The sequence below is a fragment of the Erinaceus europaeus genome, chromosome 13 (genome assembly GCF_950295315.1).
Source record: "Erinaceus europaeus chromosome 13, mEriEur2.1, whole genome shotgun sequence".
NCBI classification, from domain to species: Eukaryota; Metazoa; Chordata; class Mammalia; order Eulipotyphla; family Erinaceidae; genus Erinaceus; species Erinaceus europaeus.
In genome coordinates, this window is record NC_080174.1 from 68,006,136 (window position 1) to 68,028,712 (window position 22,577).

General features: G+C 40.9%; 1 protein-coding gene across 1 annotated transcript in view; it reads left to right on the forward strand.

Moving 5' to 3' along the window:
• The window catches only part of RHBDL2 (rhomboid like 2), a 67,312-nt gene that overhangs the window by 27,250 nt on the left and 17,485 nt on the right, over positions 1 to 22,577 (forward strand). The window contains exons 2-4 of the mRNA XM_060206173.1: positions 2,664 to 2,930; positions 7,059 to 7,207; positions 16,036 to 16,148. Of these exons, the coding sequence (XP_060062156.1) occupies positions 2,685 to 2,930; positions 7,059 to 7,207; positions 16,036 to 16,148 (508 nt within the window). The 5' untranslated portion in view covers positions 2,664 to 2,684. The remainder of the gene's footprint in view (positions 1 to 2,663; positions 2,931 to 7,058; positions 7,208 to 16,035; positions 16,149 to 22,577) is intronic.

Sequence of the window (22,577 nt, forward strand, 5' to 3'; positions counted from 1 at the left end):
AAACTTTTTATGTTGGACCATTTAGGGGGTCTTCATACATTAAACTGCAATTATCAGTAACATTAGACCGTTTAATAAGCATGTGCTGGTGACAAACACTATCTAGTCTTCACAATAACCTTACATTTTTAGTGTTATTGTTTAGTTTTGTGTATTTGTGAAGTAAAATATATGTAACATAAAATTTACCATCTTAACTATTTTCAAGTGTACAATTCACTGCTTATTATTATTAGTTATTGAATTACAGCACATTTGTCTATAGATGATATGGCTTCCTTATTCTGCATAACAGCTGTCTGCTAAATAGGTGTCAGGTATTAGGGCTTAGCCATTGTGCTATCACCTCCAGTCCTGCTAAAGACTCTCATACCATTCCCTCATCAAGGAACCCATACCTCCTCTTCCCCAACCTCCCTATACCATTACTCCCCATAATCCCTTGCTTTGGTGCAGTGTACCTCTTCCAGTCTAAGTCTTACTCTGTGTTCTCCCTTTCTGACTCTGTCTCCCAAGTTCCACCTACATATGAACTCATCTAGCATTCTTCCCTCTTTTCCTGACTCATCTCACCCAACACTTTTCCTTCACTGCTTTTTAAAGAAAAGATTTTGGGGCCAGGTGGTGGCATGCTTATTTAAGCACACACATTATAAAGCACAAGGACCTGGGTTCAAGCTACCTGTTGAGGGTGGGTTGAGGTGGGTCAGAAGGGGGAAGCCGCATGAATGATAAAGCAGGTCTGCAGGTATCTCTCTCTCTTCCTTTTTATCTCACCATCCTCTCTCAATTTCTATCTGTCCTATCATATTAAAAGAAGAAAAAGGAAAAATGGCAGTGGATTTGTTGTACAGACACCAAGCCCCAGCAATAACCCTGGTGGCAATAAAAGTAAATAAATAAATATAAAGATTTTATGTATTTATTTAGGAGATAGAGAACACACCAGAGCATCAATCTGGCACTTGGAATGCTGGGCATCAGACTCAGTTTCATGATTGAGAGAGTACAACACTTTATCCACTGTGCCATCTCTGAGCTGCTAAGTGGACAATTCATTACATTGTGGCATTAATTGCATTCACATTGTTGGGCAACTGTCACCACCGGCCATCTCCCACACTAACTTCACCTTGCCTGCTTCCCTAGCCCCTGCAACCACCAGTCTATGGCTCATTCTACCTGGCTCAGGGTTGTTGGTTTGCAAAGAAAAATCAGGCCTAACTACTGCCCGGTTCTGTCAATCACCAAAGTCTGTGCTCCTGTCCTCTAGTGCCCTTGCCACTACCCTTTTCATTGAATTAGAAAAGCCTAGTTATGGGAGGAGAGTGTTGTCAAAGTGCACAGATGTCTGTGACCAGGAGTGGGAGAAGAACTGGTAAGTGGAATATTGCTAGGATGAAATGCAGGAATGACAGGATTTCAGGTGGGAGGTCTCTTAGGAAGGTTGAAGATGAAAAGAATTGTGAGTATGTTGTTTGCCTTGCCTTCTTTTCACTTCACAGATGGTCTGGGCTTTGAGGGTCACATAGTTATGGTGACTGAGTTCCATAATGGCTGCTTTCAACTGTCTGCAGGAGCTTTTGTTTCCTCCTTTTCCCCCCTCTCCCCTCCTGTTGTAAAGTCATAGACACAGAGCTGTAGTAGAGGCAGGGTGGGCCAGGTGGGCAACAGTGGAGGTAGCCAAGCCACTGAGGTAGGAGGGGCAGGGCTACAGTGGAGATGTCAGAGGTCAGTATTGGGCTGGCCGGGCAGCTGCAAGAAAGGCTGGTAGGCAGCAGTGGGCAACAGTGCCAGAGGCATGCTTAGATAAGTGGCATCAACAGAAGCAGCCAGCTGGGTCAGGTGGGTAGCAGTGCTGAAAGCCCAGTAGGCTGGGTGATGGATGCAGTGGGCGTCCATTGATGTGATTGTCTCTCTGTCCGGATTCTGGGCTTTCCCTTTTATTGTTAGTTTATCTGAAATCCGAAGTTTTCTTTCCTTCCTTCCTTCCTTCTTTCTTTCCTTCCTTCCTTCTTTCCCCCATATTTCTTTTTCTTTTTCCTTTTTTGATTTGTTTATTTACTAATGAGAGAGAGAGAGAGAGAGAGAGAGAGAGAGAGGGAGAGAGAGAGAGAAACCAAACTAGTGCATCACTCTGGCATGTGCAATACCAGGGATTGAACTCAGGACCTCATGCATGTGACTTTAGCTGGCACTCTACCTACTGTGCCACCTCCCAAAGTACACCAAGCTTGTTTTTATGTTGGTTTTTCCATTTATGTTGTAGTTTTTATTGTGGGGGTGGCCAAAAAAAAAAACCCAGAAAAACAAACAACAACAAAATAAGACCTGCTAGTCTGCTGCCATCTTGGCCAGAAGTGAGCTAAGCCAGTTTGTACTAATGGTTAACTTACGGTCAATGGTAGAGGGGAGCACAGGAGTAGACTAGGATGTGGTTGTGGTAGTAGATGAGACCAGAGCTAGTCCCTGGAGTCCCCTCCTTCATCTGGAAAGATTCTAGTCCTTTATCACAATTACTTGAAACACTGAATTGTCAGTTGCCTCTATTAATGCATGGGAGAGACTTGGAAACCAGTGGTTGTACCAGCTATCAAGGGAAGAGGGATGACCAGAAGACCATAGAGCTACTGGTTTTTCTCTGACATTCCTGTCCTTTTCAGGAAGAGGGAGGATCCAGGACAATGGCTACTACTCATGATTTGGAGATGGAGGAGGTGAGTCTGAATATGGAAAGAGACATGAAAGAAGAACCAGATGAAGAAAAGAAAATGAGAGATGATGAGGAAGGTAAAGATCGCTCCAAGAGAAAAAAGGTCCACAGGGTGGTTTCAAAATGGATGCTTCCTGAAAAGTCCCGAAATACATACTTGGAGAGAGCTAACTGCTTTCCACCCCCCATCTTCATCATCTCCATCAGCATTGCTGAGGTAAATATATCGGATGGAGTCTGGTGTAAGTACCAACAAGCTGTGGGGTTAGGTCAGATCTAGAAAGAGGCTGGAATAAATGAGAGTCAGCCCACAAACACAACCCAATTTCATCTTCTCCAGAGTTCCCTCTCCAGGCTTTTCTTGTGTTCCCAGTCATTTTCACTCAAGAGGTGAATTTAATTTTTTCAAACAAATCTCCTGCCTACCAATGACAAAATTTCATTGACTTTGTTTAACTGACAAGTGCATTAGAAGCCAGATAATAATGAGGTTGCAAAGGGGTTTGATCTCATGAGCCACTGGTATGATTAGTAAAGTCACATGGAGTTATGCACGTAGGTGAGTTATTGATTTCTCCAGAATTTCAGTAGGAAACATTCAGAATCCTCTAATGATGTCTACTATTGGAAACACTGGTCAAGTTAATCTGCTTTTCAGAAAACAGTGCAAGGTCTAGGGAGGCAGAATGACTGGGCCGAGGTAGGTTTCTCCTAGATCTAGTTACTTCTCCCCTACTGTTATGTCTCACAAAGGAATTGGCAGATGATAAGTACCTATGGGTTGTGACTTCAGGGACGTAAGTTCCACATGCAGTCCTTATAATTCCTATTGATGTCTTAACTCACTTATCAGGAACTGTATTAGGGCTCTTCAGAAAAGCAGAGCCAGTAGAATACATACATTTATTTGTCTATTTGTCTAGCTGTCTGTCAACCCATCTACCTGTTTACTAAGAAAATATTTATTTATTTTAAGGAAGTGGCTCATGTGATTGTGGAAGTTTGGCAAGTTCCAAATATACAGGGTAGGCCAGCAGACTGAAGGCCTAGGAAGTAAGAATTACAGTTAGATTCTGAAATCAGTTAACTGGCAGAATTCCCCTTTCCTTAGAAGTCAGTCTTTGCTCTATTTAGACTTTCAGCTGATTGGGTGAGGATGTTCATCCACATTGTAGAGGATATTCTGTATTTGTTAATCTGTCTATCATTGGCCTATTGGCCCTGCACCTTTAATATATATATATATATATATATATATATATATATATATATATATATTGAAGTGTTTTTATTTAATTAATTTATTTATTTTGCCTGCAGGGTTATTGCTTGGGCTGGGTTCCTGCACTATGAATCCACTGCTCCTGGAGGCCATCTTTACCATTTTGTTGCCTTTGTTGTTGTTACTGTTGCCATTGCTGTTGTTGTTGGATAGGACAGAGAGAAATGGAGAGAGGAGGGGAAGACAGAGAGGGGGAGAGAAAGATAGACACCTGCAGACCTGCTTCACCACTTGTGACGTGACCCCCCTACAGGTGGGGAGCTGGGGGCTTGAACCAGGATCCTTAGGCTGGTCCTTGTGCTTTGTGCTATGTGGGCTTAACCCGCTGCACTACCACCTGGCTCTGGCCTTGCACCTTGAGCATGAGTGTTTCTATCACTCCTAGGCTGACTTTTTCATTATTTCTATTTTAAAGAGGAGAGAGAGAGAGAGAGAGAGAGAAACAGATATAGACAGAGTTATAGACAGAGAGAAAGAGAGAAGCATTAAAGTACTGCTGCTGTCTGTGGTGTTACTATGGTACTCCCATGTGATGTCTGGACTCAAATCTGGGGTCTGGGGACTGTACCTACTGAGCTATTTCCCATGTCACTTTTAAACTAAGATTTTAAAAATAAATTTTATTTTGAAATACTTTTGGCTTTACAAAAAAGTTGCAAATATAATCCTGAGAGTTCTTGTATACCCAATATCCAACTTCTCCCATTGTTATTTTAATTAATTAATTAATTATTTTTAAAATATTTATTTATTTATTCCCTTTTGTTGCCCTTGTTGTTTTATTGTTGTAGTTATTATCAATGTCATTGTTGTTGGATAGGACAGAGAGAAATGGAGAGAGGAGGGGAAGACAGAGAAGAGGAGAGAAAGATAGACACCTGCAGACCTGCTTCACCGCCTGTGAAGCGACTCCCCTGCAGGTGGGGAGCCGGGGGCTCAAACCAGGATCCTTTCGCTGGTCCTTGCGTTTGGCGCCACCTGCGCTTAAGCCACTGCGCTACCACCCGACTCCCAATTTATTAATTTTTACCAGAGCACTGCACAGCTCTGGTTTATGGTGGTGCAGGGGATTGGACCTGTGACTTCAGAACCTAAGGCATGAAAGCCTTTTTGCACAACCATTATGGTATCTCCTCTGGCCCTATTGTTACTTTATATTTCTATAATTTGTTAAAACTAAGAAACTCAACATGGCAGGGGGTTGGGCCATAGCGCAGCGGATTGCGCACGTGGCGCTAAGTGCAAGGACCCAGTGTAAGGATCCCAGTTCAAGCCCCCGGTGCCGCACCTGCAAGGGGAGTTGCTTCACAGGCGGTGAAGCAGGTCTGCAGGTATCTATCTTTCTCTCCCCCTCTTGGTCTTCCCCTCCTCTCTCCATTTCTCTCTGTCCTATCCAACAGTGACGACATCAGTAACAACAACAATAATAACTATAACAACAATAAAACAACAAGGGCAATAAAAGGGGAAAAAAAGAAACTCACATGGTATATTATTATTATTATTTAAAAGATTTTTTTTTTTTTTTACTTACACATATAACAGAGAGTTTCACATGGGACAGGGAAAGAAAGAGAGTGAAAAAGAAACTAGAGTACCACTCCAGTTCAGGCAGTGTTGGGGTTCAAATTGGGAGCCCGAGGCATACGAGTCCAACGTTCTACCAGCTGAGTCATTTCTGTAGCTGCACCATATTTTATTATTAACTACATGTCAGTGACCAGGGAGCTAGGGCAGTGATTGAGCACAGAACCTGCAAATATAATGTCACAAGTTCAATCTCTGATGCTGCATATGCTGGAATGTTGCTCTGGATCACATGTTAACATACACACATACATACATATTCTACATGTCATTTGAATTTTACCAGCTTTTCCTTTCACGTGCTCTCTCTGCCCTGCTTGTATTCTCAAACCCAGGGTAATGTACTGTCTTTGGTCTTCACGTGTCTATGGTCTTTTCTGATGTATAGAACCTTTTCAGGGTCTGTCTTCATTTGTCATAACTTGATAGTCTTCAGGATCACTGACCAGGTAGCTCACTGAATCTTTGCCAATCTGGATGTCTTTCTCATGATTAGACTGGTGTGAGGGGTTCTTGGGGAAGACCAAGACAGAGACATTTTGTACATCACATCACCCCACCCCACACCACCTCAGAGAGCACAGGACATACCCATGATATGCTGGTGACATTGGTCTCCATCACTAGGAGGTTTATCAGGTTTCTTCACTGCAGAACCTCCACTTTTTTCTTTCTCTGTTCTATTCTTGAGAAGCCTGCATTGACTTAGTTTCATATGAAGGAAGCAAAGGGCCAAATATTGGGGGTGGGAAGATGAGGATAGTGTGTATTTAAGAAGAAAATGACGGGTCCAGGTGGTGGCATACCTTATTGAGTGCACGTGTTACAGTGTGCAAGGACCTGAGTTCAAACCCCCTGTCCTCACCTGGAAGGGGTATGCTTCACGAGTAGTGAAGCAGTACTGCAGGTGTCTCTCTTTCCCTCTCCCCCTCTCTTTTTTAAATGGTATTTGTCTTACAGTTTTTTTTTAAAAGATTTTATTTATTCATTAATGAGAAAGATAGAAAGAGAGAGAAAAAGAATCAGACATCACTCTGGTACATGTGCTGCCAGGGACTGAATTTGGGACCTCCTGTTTAAGAGTCCAATCCTTTATACAGTGCGCCACCTCCTGGACCACTGTCTCTCCCTCTCTATTGCCACTTTCCCTCTTGATTTCTCTCTGTCTCTATCCAATAAATAATACATAAATAAAATTAAAAAGAAAATACATACACACACCAATATAAAAGGGCAGATTTAGAAAAAGTCCTCTTTATTATTTTGTCTAGGGCTGCTTCCAAAATGAAAGAAAGTAGCATATAGCTATAGTTATATGGTTACATGTACAGGAAGAAAACTGGGTTCCTGCCATCTTCCATGCAGTGGTCCCACGGGGTGGGGGAAGGGCTAGTCATTTGAGACTGTTAGTGCCCATGCTATTTAAGGGGCTACTCCCTGGAAAAGTGGCTAACATTCCTGTCTGCCTCTCGTCAGCTGGCAGTGTTTATTTATTATGCTGTGTGGAAGCCTCAGAAACAGTGGATCACCTTGGACACAGGCATCTTGGAAAGTCCCTTGATCTATAATCCTGCGAAGAGGCAGGAAGCCTGGAGGTTTATCTCGTACATGCTGTTACATGCTGGGTAAGGAATGACAGTAAAGTCACTGAAGTCAGAGGTGGCTACAGGTAATTGTAATTCCATACATTGATATTAGTTTTTTTTTTTAAACAGTCATCCTAGTAAGCAGGTGTTATTTCATATATATACTGTTTGTTATTGTTGTTTTTGCTGTTGGGGCTTCTTCAGGATGTTATGTTTCCACTACTCTCAGTGAATATTTTTTTTCATTTTCATTTTAACCAGTGGAATTTACTTTTCCCCCCTTCAAGAAGCCTGGGGGTAGGTGGCTGGTTTATCAGTTTAATGAAGTCAGGACTTCTTATCCTGTACAGGCACTTCTGCTTTCTCTGTGACTTTCCTCTCATGGTTTCTAGTTGACTGATAAAATTCTACCTTCAGAGAAGCAGGAAGAGGTCTTACCAGGAACAGGTGACATGAATTTGAATTCTTTTTTTTTTTTTTTTTTTGTCAAGACAAAAATCTAAAAATAGGGGGGCTCGGCTAGCACAGTGGGTTAAGTGCACATGGTGCAAAACACAAGGACCAGTGTAAGGATCCCAGTTGAGCCCCGGCTCCCCACCTGCTTTGCAAGCGGTGAAGCAGGTCTGCAAGTGTCTATCTTTCTCTCCCTCTCTGTCTCCCCCTCCTATCTCCATTTCTCTCTGTCCTATCTAAAAACAACAACAGCCATGACAACAATAACAACCACAAGGGCAACAAAATAGGAAAAATAGCTTCCAGGAGCAGTGGATTTATAGATTCATAGTGCTGGCCCTGAACCGTAGTGATAAGCCTGGAGGCAAAAAAAAAAAATCTAAAAAAAAAAAAGGAAAACACAGGATGGCACATCTGTTAAGCACACATAGTACCAAGTGCAAGGACCTAAGTTTGAACCTCTGCTCCCCACCTGCAGGGGTTCTGCTTCAAGAATGCTTGAAGCAGGTCTTCAGGTGTCTATCTTTCTCTCCCCATCTGTCTTCCCTTCCTCTCTCGATTTCTCTCTGTCCTATTGTATTGCTGGCACGGAGCCCCAGAGATAACCTTGGAGACAAATAATAATAATAATAATTAAATAAAAAATAAACACTGAGGATTCGACTTCCGGAGGCGGAGCTACGAGCAGCAGATCGCTTTCTCTCCTCTCCTCTCCTCTCCTCTCCCGGATCAACTAGGAATACCAAAGGAGACCACCCGGACCGAAACAAGACAGGACTAGAATGACCACAGAAACCCAGTAAATCACCCGTGAGTACAAACACGCATGGCTGGTGACAGAGAGGAGAGAGGGGCCTAAGAAGAGATTAAGTGACTGCTAACAGTTCGACAGTTTGTCAGTGGAGACACCACCTCCAGTCTGCTCCACCAACAAGGGGACAGCTGAAGGGAGGAAAGGACTCCCCAGAGACTCACCAAGTACAACTCTGAGTCTCCATTGCTACTACCCTCAGAATCTGGAGCAGCAACAGGGAGGGACACCAGGGCACAGAGATCTAACCGGGAAACTCAGGAGAAGACCTATACCTCGGTGGCATAGCTGAAGGGCTTTGAAAGTCTCTTTGCATAACCACTGGATTATCTCTGCCACACCCTGCTTTATCTCTTGGTCAGGAGTCATTGATTAAGCCAAGAAGCCTATTGATAGTTTAAAAGCCCTCAGGCTACCATAGCCTAGAGGGGGAAAAAAAAAAAAGGCTTTTACACCACTGAACTCCAACTCAGGGATTGAAAAAACTGTTAACTTATATAAAATGGTTAAAACAACAAGAAAAAATAATGGAGACTCGAACCAGAACAAGAGTCCAGCTAAAGGTCCTCCAGAGGGCGAAGCACAAAACAACGAGTTCAACATCCAAACATTAGCTAAGGAAATAATAACAGGAGTGAGTAAAGAATTTGAAAAAATTGTAATCAGAACTGCAGGAACAACAAATGAGAATATGGAAGAAAATTCTAATAATCTCATGGTTATTAGAGTGCTGAAAGCTGAAATTGCTGAGCTAAGAAGGCAACTAGCTGAACAAGCTAAAACAGTATCAGAGCAGGGCAACAAAATAGATGAACTCCAGAAAGCAGTAGAGGGCAGAGAGAATAGAATCAATGAGGCTGAAGACAGAATTAGCAAGATTGAGGATGAATTAGAGACAACTAAAAAAGAAGTAAGAGATCTCAAAAAGAGATTAAGAGATGCTGAAAACAACAACAGAGTCCTATGGGATGACTTCAAAAGAAACAATATACGCATTATTGGCTTACCAGAGGAAGAAAGAGAAGGGGAGGAAGAAAGCGTTCTCCAGGCCATAATAGCTGAAAATTTCTCTAGTCTAGACAACACCAAAGACATAAAGATTCAAGAAGCCCAGAGAGTCCCAAACAGAATTAACCCAGACCTAAAGACACCAAGACATGTCATACTTAGATTGGAAAGGAATAAGGATAAAGAAAGGATCCTCAAGGCTGCAAGAGAAAAACAAAGAGTCACCTACAAAGGAAAACCCATAAGATTAGCAGCAGACTTCTCCATACAAACACTACAGGCCAGAAGAGAATGGCAAGATATCTATCGAGTGCTCAATGAGAAAGGCTTTCAGCCAAGAATACTATATCCTGCTAGATTGTCATTCAGACTAGATGGAAGCATCAAAACCTTCTCAGACAAGCAACAGTTGAAGGAAGCAACCATCACCAAGCCTGCCTTGAAAGAAGTTCTGAAAGGTTTCCTATAAACAACCAGACCACCACAAATAGAACATATATCAAAACACTCTAAAACTCTACAAGAATGGCGTTAAAATATCTTCAATCTTTGATATCAATAAATGTGAATGGCCTGAATTCACCTATTAAAAGACACAGAGTAGGAAGATGGATCAGAAAACACAACCCAACAATATGTTGTCTACAGGAAACTCACCTAACGCAACAAGACAAACACAGACTTAAAGTGAAAGGATGGAAAACTATCATTCAAGCCAATGGCCCACAAAAAAGGGCAGGAACAGCTATTCTCATATCTGACATGATAGACTTTAAAATAGATAAGATTAAAAAAGATAGGAATGGACACTACTTAATGCTCAGAGGATCAGTCAATCAAGAGGACTTAACAATTATTAATATCTATGCACCCAATGAGAAGCCATCTAAATACATCAAACTTCTACTGAAAGAGCTACAGCAATATATTAACAGTAACACAATCATAGTAGGGGACTTCAACACCCCACTCTCTCAACTTGACAGATCATCCAGGAAGAAAATCAGTAAAGACATAAGGGAGCTAAATGAAGAGATAGATAAACTAGAACTATTGGACATTTTCAGAGTCATTCATCCCAAGAAACTGGAATACACATTTTACTCAAATCCACATGGATCATTCTCAAGGATAGACCATATGTTAGGCCACAAAGACAGCATCAGCCTATTCAAGAGCACTGAAATCATCCCAAGCATCTTCTCAGACCACAGTGGAATTAAACTAACACTTAACAATCAACAAAAGATTAGTAACAGTACCAAAGTGTGGAAGCTCAACAGTACACTTCTTAACAACTTCTGGGTCAAAGAGGAAATCAAGGAAGAAATCAAAATGTTTCGAGAGTTCAATGAAAATGAAGACACAAGCTATCAAAATATTTGGGACACAGCTAAAGCAGTCCTAAGAGGGAAGTTCATAGCTATACAAGCACACATTAGGAAACAAGAAAAGGCACAAATAAACAGCCTGATTGCACATCTTAAAGACCTAGAAGAAGAACAACAAAGGAACCCTAAAGCAACCAGAAGGACAAAAATTACTAAAGTTAGGGCAGAAATAAATAACATTGAGAATAGGAAAACCATACAAAAGATCAATGAAAGTAAATGTTGGTTCTTCGAAAGAGTAAACAAAATCGACAAACCTTTAGCCAGACTCACAAAACAAAAAAGGGAGAAGACCCAAATAAATCGGATAGTAAATGAAAGAGGAGATATCACAACAGACACCGCAGAAATTCAACATATCATGCGAGGCTTCTATGAACAACTATATGCCACCAAGTTAGAGAACCTGGAAGAAATGAATGATTTCCTAGATACCTACCAACTTCCAAAACTAAGTAAAGAGGAAGTGGAAAACATGAACAGGCCCATCACAGCTAATGAAATTGAAACAGTTATCAAAAATCTTCCCAAAAATAAAAGTCCTGGACCAGATGGTTTTACAAATGAATTCTACAAAACTTTCAAAGAAGAACTAATACCTCTACTTTTAAAAGTCTTCCAGAAGATTGAAGACACTGGAATACTCCCTGCCAGCTTCTATGAAGCCAACATCACCCTGATACCAAAAGCAGACAGGGACACAACCAAAAAAGAAAACTACAGACCAATATCTCTGATGAACATAGATGCGAAAATATTGAACAAAATTCTAGCCAACCGGATACAGCAGTATATCAAAAAAATTGTTGATCATGACCAAGTGGGGTTTATCACAGGCATGCAAGGTTGGCTTAATATACGTAAATCAATCAATGTGATCCACCACATCAACAAAAGCAAGACCAAAAACCACATGGTCATATCAATAGATGCAGAGAAAGCCTTTGACAAAATACAACATCCCTTTATGATCAAAACACTACAAAAAATAGGAATAGATGGAAAATTCCTGAAGATAGTGGAGTCTATATATAGCAAACCTACAGCGAGCATCATACTCAATGGTGAAAAACTGGAAGCATTTCCCCTCAGATCAGGTACTAGACAGGGCTGCCCACTATCACCATTACTATTCAACATAGTGTTGGAAGTTCTTGCCATAGCAATCAGGCAGGAGCAAGGAATTAAAGGAATACAGATTGGAAGAGAAGAAGTCAAACTCTCCTTATTTGCAGATGACATGATAGTATACATGGAAAAACCTAAGGAATCTAGCAAGAAGCTTTTGGAAATCATCAGGCAATACAGTAATGTGTCAGGCTATAAAATTAACATTCAAAAGTCAGTGGCATTCCTCTATGCAAACACTAAGTTAGAAGAAATTGAAATCCAGAAATCAGTTCCTTTTTCTATAGCAACAAAAACAATAAAATATCTAGGAATAAACCTAACCAAAGAAGTGAAAGACTTGTATACTGAAAATTATGAGTCACTACTCAAAGAAATTGAAAAAGACACAAAGAAGTGGAAAGATATTCCATGCTCATGGGTTGGAAGAACTAACATCATCAAAATGAATATATTACCCAGAGCCATCTACAAATTTAATGCTATCCCCATCAAGATCCCAAGCACATTTTTTAGGAGAATAGAACAAATGCTACAAATGTTTATCTGGAACCAGAAAAGACCTAGAATTGCCAAAACAATCTTGAGAAAAAAGAACAGAACCGGAGGCATCACACTGCCAGATCTCAAACTATATTATAGGGCCATTGTCATCAAAACTGCTTGGTACTGGAACATGAACAGACACACTGACCAGTGGAATAGAATTGAGAGCCCAGAAATGAGGCCCCACACGTATGGACATCTAATCTTTGACAAAGGGGCCCAGACTATTATATGGGGGAAGCAGAGTCTCTTCAACAAATGGTGTTGGAAACAATGGGTTGAAACATGCAGAAGAATGAAGCTGAATCACTGTATTTCACCAAATACAAAAGTAAATTCCAAGTGGATCAAGGACTTGGATGTTAGACCAGAAACTATCAGATACTTAGAGGAAAATATTGGAAGAACTTTTTTCCGCATAAATTTTAAAGACATTTTCAATGAAACGAATCCAATTACAAGGAAGACTAAGGCAAGTATAAACCTATGGGACTACATCAAATTAAAAAGCTTCTTCACAGCAAAAGAAACCACTACCCAAATCAAGAGACCCCTCACAGAATGGGAGAAGATCTTTACATGCCATACATCAGATAAGAGTTTAATAACCAACATATATAAAGAGCTTACCAGACTCAACAACAAGACAACAAATAACCCCATCCAAAAATGGGGGGAGGAATTGGACAGAATATTCACCACAGAAGAGATCCAAAAGGCCGAGAAACATATGAAAAAATGCTCCAAGTCTCTGATTGTCAGAGAAATGCAAATCAAGACAACAATGAGATATCACTTCACTCCTGTGAGAATGTCACACATCAGAAAAGGTAACAGCAGCAAATGCTGGAGAGGGTGTGGGGTCAAAGGAACCCTCCTGCACTGCTGGTGGGAATGTCAATTGGTCCAACCTCTGTGGAGAACAGTCTGGAGAACTCTCAGAAGGCTAGAAATGGACCTACCCTATGACCCTGCAATTCCCCTCCTGGGGATATATCCTAAGGAACCCAACACATCCATCCAAAAAGATCTGTGTACACATATGTTCTTGGCAGCACAATTTGTAATAGCCAAAACCTGGAAGCAACCCAGGTGTCCAACAACAGATGAGTGGCTGAGCAAATTGTGGTATATATACACAATGGAATACTACTCAGCTGTAAAAAATGGTGACTTCACCGTTTTCAGCTGATCTTGGATGGACCTTGAAAAAATCATGTTGAGTGAAATAAGTCAGAAACAGAAGGATGAATATGGGATGATATCACTCTCAGGCCGAAGTTGAAAAACAAGATTAGAAAAGAAAACACAAGTCGAACCTGAAATGGAATTGGAGTATTACACCAAAGTAAAAGACTCTGGGGTGGGTGGGGAGAATACAGGTCCATGAAAAATGATGAATGAAATAGTGGGGGTTGTATTGCTAAATGGGAATCTGGGGAATGTTATGCATGTAAAAAAAAAAAAAAAGAAGTAGAAACGCAAAGCAGAAATTGACTGAGTTTGGAGTAGGGCACCAAAGTAAGAAAGCAGAAGTATACTAGAGTTTGCAGTGAGTACCTCCCTAATACTTCCTCTCCACTTTTCCAAGCTTTGGGTCCATGATTGCTCAACAATTTGTTTGGCTTTGTATGTTAACTCTCTTTTCAGTCACCAGGTTCCAGGTGTCATCAGGATGCCGGCCAGACTTCCCTGGATTGAAGACACCACCAATGTGTCCTGGAGCTCAGCTTCCCCAGAGACCCATCCTACTAGGGAAAGAGAGAGGCAGACTGGGAGTATGGACCGACCAGTCAACGCCCATGTTCAGCGAGGAAGCAATTACAGAAGCCAGACCTTCTACCTTCTGCAACCCTCAATGACCCTGGGTCCATGCTCCCAGAGGGATAGAGAATGGGAAAGCTATCGGGGGAGGGGGTGGGATATGGAGATTGGGCGGTGGGAATTGTGTGGAGTTGTACCCCTCCTACCCTAAGGTTTTGTTAATTAATCCTTTCTTAAATAAAAAAAAAAAAAGATCAACATTCATTTGAATTAAATAATTGTTTCAATTTGAACATACTTAGCTTTCCCTGAGATGTACTGATGCATAACTATGGACATGAAAAAAAATAATAAAATAAAAATAAACACTGAAACTTGTTTCAATGCGGTAGGGCCAGGCACAACTAATGCTGCAGTGCACTATCCAAGTAAGCTTTTTTTTTTTTTTTAAGTAAACTATTTTTAAATTGCCACCAGGGTTATCGCTGGGGCGGGTGCCCAGAACCTGGGTCACCGCTTGTGAAGCGACGCCCCCTGCAGGTGGGGAGGCGGAGTCTGGAACCCAGATTCTTAAACCGGTTTTTGTGCTTTACACCATGTGCACTTAACCCGCTGCGCTATTGCCTGGCTCCCTAATTAATTAATTTTTTAGAGACAAGAAGGCAGAGAGAGAGGGAGGGGGGAAGGGAAACAAGAACATCACAGAAGCTTTCTTCAACGTTGTGGGGCCTGGGTTCGAATGTGGTCATGACATAGTAATGCACTATTCAATTGAATTATTTCCACAGTCTGATGGTGTGGTAGTTCCCCAGCCCTCTTTCCCGCTTTCCTCGACCTCTTCATCTGTCTCTCACTCCTTAGATCTGAAAAAGTCATTCCATAGCAGTGAAATCCCAGAGATGGAGGGATATGTCCTGTAGTATTGCTTTTATTTGCATCTTAATGGCAAAACTATGTGGTGCAGTTAACCCTAGCTAAGAGAGGTTGGGAAAGTCAACATTAGCTCTTTCTACCTCACCAGAGGAGGCAGAGAAGAGGTAAGGGAAATGGAGATGTGATTGGCAACAGTAATAGAAACAGAAAGGGGAAGAGATCCAAGTGGGGATGACTCCACAGATAAAATAGATTGAATTTGGACCTAGAAGGGTGGAAAAAATTTGGATGAAAAAAAGTTAGTCATTTCTATGTGGAGATGACAGGATCTCATCTTTATTTTTACTCTTGCTATGAGTGACAGAAAGGGTGATTAGAGTTATTCTTAGGAGTTTTTGTGCTCTTGGCTACCTGGTCCTCAGTCTGTGCCCAGAGGACAGGATGAGGTGGCTTTCTTTGACCTTGTTCACATTCACGAAGTCTGTATCTTCCCAAATCCCCTTTAGGCCTGAGGTCTCTATAAGTCTAGAGTATCTGTCTTTGCTAGACTGTTCTGCACTAGATTTCATGTTACCTCTCATATATCTTGGAAGATATCTTGGACAATGGTGGGTGGTTGTGGCTTTCAAGAGAAGAAATCTGTTCTGCAGGGCATACAGCTGGGGCCAGGTGTTGGTACACATATTACCAATCACAAGGACCAGGATGCAAATCCCCGGTCCCCACCTGCAGAGAGGAAGCTTCATGAGTGGGGAAGCAGTGCTGCCGGTGTTTCTTTCCTTCTCTATCTCTCACTTCCCTCTTAATTTCTGTCTGTCTCTACCAAAATGAATAAATAAAATATTAAAAGTTCTTATTAAAATAATATTTGGCCACTGTGTTTGTCTCTGCAGAGTTCAGCACATCTTGGGGAATCTTGTCATGCAGCTCGCTTTGGGTATTCCCTTGGAGATGGTTCACAAAGGTCTCCGAGTGGGGCTGGTGTACCTGGCAGGAGTGATTGCAGGTTAGTGTTCTGAGGGTAACAGAGTCAATTCCTCTGGATTATTAAGATTAAAAGTGAGAGTAATAAATGTTTATATTGGGCTTCTTATTTGAGATTTATTGCATTCTTTTTTCCTAAAATATGCTAATTTTCTTACAGCAGGTTTTCTTTAATTTCTCATTCATTAATTTTTAACTAACTTTATAAAAGAAGAGGAATATATTGCCAAGATTTCTTTGTATTTAGGATATTTATACACATGTATGAGAGAGCTAAAAAAAACTCCATTTCTAGGGAGTATTTAAAGGTATTGGACTTTTCTTCAAGTACTGTAATACTGTGGTGTCTTTTATGTCTATTTTTTCCCTTTATTTATTGGGGAATTAATGTTTTACATTCGACAGTAAATGTAATAGTTTGTGCATGCATAACATTTCCAAGTAGTCTTCCCCATAACAACACAACCACCACTAGGTCCTCTGTCATCCTTCTTGGACCTTCTCCCCACCCATCCACCCCAGAGTCTTTTACTTGGGTGCAATACCACCAATTTCAGTTCAGGTTCTACTTGTGTTTTCTCTTCTGATCTTGTTTTTCAACTTCTGCCTGAGAGTGAGATTATCCCAGATTCATCCTTCTGTTTCTGACTTATTTCACTTAACATGAATTTTTCAAGGTCCATCCAAGATTGGCTGGAAATGGTGAAGTCACCATTTTTTATAGCTGAGTAGTATTTCATTGTGTATATATACCACAACTTGCTCAGCCACTCATCTGTTGTTGGACACCTGGGTTGCTTCCAGGTTTTGGCTGTTACAAATTGTGCTGCCAAGAACATATGTGTACACAGATATCTTTTTGGATGGGTGTGTTGGGTTCCTTAGGATATATCCCCAAGAGAGGAATTGCAGGATCATAGGGTAGGTCCATTTCTAGCCTTCTGAGAGTTCTCCAGACTGTTCTCCACAGAGGTTGGACCAGTTTACATTGCCACCAGCAGTGCAGGAAGGTTCCTTTGACCCCACAACCTCTCCAGCATTTGTTCTTGCTACCTTTTCTGATGTATGACATTCTCACAGGAGTGAAGTGGTATCTCATTGTTGTCTTTATTTGCATTTCTCTGACAAATCAAAGACTTGGAGCATTTTTTCTTGTGTTTCTCGTCTTTTTGGATCTCTTCTGTGGTGAATATTCTGTCCAGGTTCTCTCCCCATTTTTGGATGGGAGATTTATTGCATTCTTAATACTTGCCATGGAGCCTGAGAAACAGTTGAAATGAGTCAGAGATAAGAGAAGCATGGAGATAAGTTATTGTACCTGTACTTAGATATATATGTCAGTTTGGATTTTGCACAAGTGAAAACATCAAGTAGCTGGCACCCAGGTGTGTATATTGGGGGAAGTGCCTAACACTAGACCATGAAGGACTTTTTATGTTAGGCTTTTGATCTGGGGAAGTAATATGATCTAATCTGTATTTACAAAAGGTAATTTGGTACTATACAACTTTATGATAAAAGGACATATTCTTCCTTGCTATGACATTGGTGAAACTGGAGAGAATTATGTTGAGAGACATAAGCCATAAGGAGAAGGACAAATACCAATGATCACACTCTAGGTTGGACCTAAAAAAGAAAGGACAAAACAGGGTGAAACCTCAATGGACTGTGGCCAACTGCAGCAGATTTGGGGACTTAGAAAGGGTAATGGAGGAGTACTAAAGGGAGGCTGGGGATCAAAGTCCTTATGGCAGAACAGGATGATGGCCTGGTGAAGGGTGGAATGTACTGACCCTTGTCTTGGGGAAATGTGGAAATGTACCCTTGTTACAACAACAGTCCTGTAAATTATCATGACCACAATAAAGTGATGTTGAAGCTGAGAGAGAGAAGAGAGAATGAGCAGATCTATTGATGCTGAATAGAAACACAAATATGGAAGCAGGAAAGCAAGGACATAATGGGCTTGGAGTGGAAGTGGCAGTATAACTGTGAATTTATTTTGAGATAAGTCATACTTTTTTTATATTTATTTATTTCCTTTTGTTCTTGTTGTTTTTATTGTTGTTGTACTTATTATTGTTGTTGATGTTGTCATTGTTGGATAGGACAGAGAGAAATGGAGAGACGAGGGGAAGACAGAGAGGGTGAGAGAAAGACACCTGCAGGCCTGCTTCACCGCCTGTGAAGCAACTCCCCTGCAGGTGGGGAGCCAGGGGCTCGAACCGGGATCCTCACACCAGTCCTTGTGCTTTGCGCCACATGCGCTTAACCCACTGCGCTACCGCCTGACTCCCAAATCATACATTTTTATATACAAAAAGAAACATAACTTGGGCCCAGAAGTGTACACTTCACTATGAGCAAGGGCCGTCAGCTATGCATGGGGCCACCTGCATGGGGAAGCTTCATGCGTGGTGAAGCAATGCTGTGGTGTCTTTCCTTCTCTTGTCTTTTATCTTATAGCTTAAAAAGAAAAAAAGAAAAGCAGAAGAGTCAACTGGGAGCTATGGAATTGTGCAAGCATGGAGCTCCAGTGATAACCCTGGTGGCAAAAACAAAAAAACAGAAACTAACTTTAGAGAATGTGGAGGGGCCCAGTGGTGGCTCACCGGGGGAGCTCACATGTTACTGCACATGCCATATGAGAAAGCGTCCCTGCAGGAGGGAAGCTTCATGAGCTGTGGAGAAGTGCTGCAGGCATATTTTCTCTCTCTCTTTCTCTTTCCATCTCCCTATCTCATCTATAAAAAAATGACCACTGGAAATGATGGAGTAATGCAGGAACTGAGCCCACTGACAACCCTGTTGGAAAAAAAATATCATCCTGTAGCATGTCTTTTTATTGTCTTAATAAGTTTCACAGAGCAAAATGTCTAATTTTTGATGAAGTCCAATTTTTTCTTTTTTTTTTTTTGAATCATGTTTTTGGTGTCTTGTCTAAGGATTCTTCAATGAGTCCTGTATCTTGAAGATTTTTATCTTATTTATAGTTTTATACTTCATGTTTTTAAAATGTGGTTCATTTGGAATTAGTTAATTTTTTCATATTATGAGATTCAGATAAAGGTTTTTGTTTTGTTTTTGCTGGGGCTTTCCACCTACCTGTGCTATTCCACCACTTATGGTGGACTCCTTCCCCCACCCCACCCCAAGATAGAGGGCAAGACATATAGAAAGAGAGAAAAGGAGAGACACCACAGCACTGCTCCACCACTTGTGAAACTTTCACTTTGCATTGTGTTTATATGTGTTGGCAGGGCATTTGAACCCTGGGTTTTTGTGCATGACAAAGTTTATGCTCTAGTAAGATAGATGAGTTATCTTCTGCCTCCCTGAGGTTTTTCTATTTATTTATTTATTTATTTATTTATTTATTTATTTATTTATTTTTGCCTCCAGGGTTATTGCTGGGGCTCGGTGCCATCACTACAAAACCACTGCTCCTGGAGGCCCTTTTGTTGCCCTTGTTGTTTAACGTTGTTGTGGTTGTTGGTATTGTTACTGATGCCGTTGTTATTGGATAGAACAGAGAGTAATGGAGAGAGGAGGGGAAGACAGAGAGGAGAGAAAGACAAACACCTGAAGATGGGCTTCACTGCTTGTGAAGCAACCCGCCACCCCCCTGCAGGTGGGGAACCGGGGGCTCGAACCAGGATCCTTAGGCACGGTTCTTGTGCTTTGCACCATGTGTGCTTAACCTGTTGCGCTACTACCCGGCCTGCTATTTATTTAATTTTTTCCTTTGCCACCTTCAGACAGATAATTTTACATCGTCACAGACTTAATTTAATTTTTTTTTATTGCTACTAGGGTTATCACTGGGCCTCAGTGCCTGTGTGACAACACCACTGCTCCTGACCAGGTTTTTCCTTTTTTACATTTTTTTTCTTTTTTATATTTAACAGAACAGAGAGAAGTAATGGGGGGGGGGCAGTGAGAAGGGAAGAGAAAGAGAGGCACCTATAGCACTGCTGGAGAATACCTCCCCCTCTCAGGTAGAGACTGGGGGCTTGAGCCTGGGTCCTTGCACATAATAATATGTGTACTTTACAGGGGTACCACCGTCCAGTTTCTCTCACCTGGATTTAAAAAACAGTGAGACTTATTAAATAATACTGTCTATTGAAATTTTTTTTAACCTTTAAGACCATTTTTAAGAGTCATCTGAGGTTCAGGCAAAGCTTGAGAGGAAGATACAGAGACTGCCCATAAACACAACTCCCCATATAGGTAAGGTTCCCATGAAATAAAAAAAAATTCAATAAAATAGCACTTTGCTATAACTTCAGGATCAATGTCGACACATCATAATCCCACAAAGTCCATGAAAAGACGGTTTCACTCTTAATAGTTTTAGACAAACATGTAATGTGACATAGAGCCATCATAATATTATAGAGTCTTTTCACTGCCCTAGCAATTTTCTCTACTCCACTTACTTATTTCTCCCCAACTTCAGGCAATCATTGATCTTTTAAAAAAATATATCCCAGCAGAGAAGTAATTAGAGAAGCCAGTTCTTTCACCTTCTGCACCCCATAAAGAATTCTGAGAGCGGTCGAGCGGTAGCACAGCAGGTTAAGCGCATATGGCACAAAGAGCAAGGACCAGCCAGCCTAAGGATCCCGGTTCGAGCCCCTGGCTCCCCACCTGCGGGGGGGTGGGGGGGGTGGGGGAGGGTCGCTTCGCAAGCAGTGACGGTCTATAGGTGTCTATCTTTCTCTTCCCCTGCTCTCTCAACTTCTATCTGTCCTATCCAAAAACAATGACATCAATAATAACCGCAACAACGATAAAACAAAAAGGGGTAGGGGAAGAATTTTGGTCTATACTCCCAGAGATAAATATAGAACAGGGAAGTTCCCAATGAAGATGATGAGACATGAAACTCTGGTGGTGGGAACTGTACCCGTTATCTTAAAAAGAAAAAAAAAGAAAATTGTTCTTTTTTTAAATTTTATTTATTTATTCCCTTTTGTTGTCCTTGTTATTTTTTTATTGTTGTAGTTATTATTGTTGTTGTTGATGTCGTCATTGTTGGATAGGACAGAGAGAAATGGAGAGAGGAGGGGAAGACAGGGAGAGGGACAGAAAGACACCTGCAGACCTTCATTGCTTGTGAAGCGACTCCCCTGCAGGTGGGGAGCTGGGGAGCTGGGGGCTGGAACCAGTTCCTTAACGCCAATCCTTGCGCTTTGCACCAGGTTCGCTTAACCCGCTGCGCTACCGCCTGACTCCCTAGAAAGAAATTGTTCTAAGATGATAGTGGCATAATAATATTTTATGTTTTTCTGTTCTAATTTATTTTTTTTCTTAAACAGTAGATGGATAGTCTTCTTACAGCCCAACAACAACAATAAAAAAATAGCATACAGGGAGTCGGGCTGTAGCGCAGCGGGTTAAGCGCAGGTGGTGCTAAGCACAAGGACCCGCATAAGGATCCTGGTTCAAGCCCTGGCTCCCCACCTGCAGGGGTGTCGCTTCACAAGCGGTGAAACAGGTCTGCAGGTGTCTATCTTTCTCTCCCTCTCTCTGTCTTCCCCCTCCCCTCTCCATTTCTCTCTGTCCTATCCAACAACAATGACAACAATAATAACTACAACAATAAAACAACAAGGGCAACAAAAGGGAATAAATAAATAAAAATAAATATAAAAAATATTTTTAAAAAATAGCATACAATGAAATTTACAAAATAGATACAAAAAGTAATGGATCTTGAGGCTGACCTTCATTATAGAATTTTAATTCCTTTATTAAATTATAATATATTATTTGAGTGGGGGAAGAGATTCCATAATTTTCAATGACTAGATCATTGTACTGTAAATTAATCTCTTCTTGTGATGCTTCTGAGATTCATAGTTTATATGAATACATGACATACAATGAATACATTGCCCCGCACAAAAGTACCAACTGAAACCAAGTCTATAGGCTGAATACTGTCCCAGTATAGAATTTTTCCTTAATGAAAAAGGGGAACTTTCCTTAAGTTTACAAAGCTCTGTGTGAGCTTATGTGTCCCTGACATTAAAATATGTTTGCTTTTAGAATTCAAGATATATGGAAGATAGTAGAGGTTATATGAAAATTCCAGACTTGAAAGCCACACTATTAAAATCATCCTTAGATATTTAGAATATAATGTGGACATTTAAGGTCCAGGGAGAATGAATATATTTTTTAAAAAACATGGTTTTGTTGTGGGAAAAGAAGTGTGTCTTTATGCTTTAAAAGAACGCCTAGTTTCACACTAAATTTCATGCAATTAGCTGCAGGTTTTATTTTATTTATTTTAACAAGATGTGACAAATAGGATAACCTCTGCTATATTTGAATGAATACCATTTTAAATAAAGAATAAATACCTTCACTTGAATGAAAAATATTTATTTATTTATTAAAAAGAGAGAATAGAAATGAGAAAAGAGAAGAGGAGAGA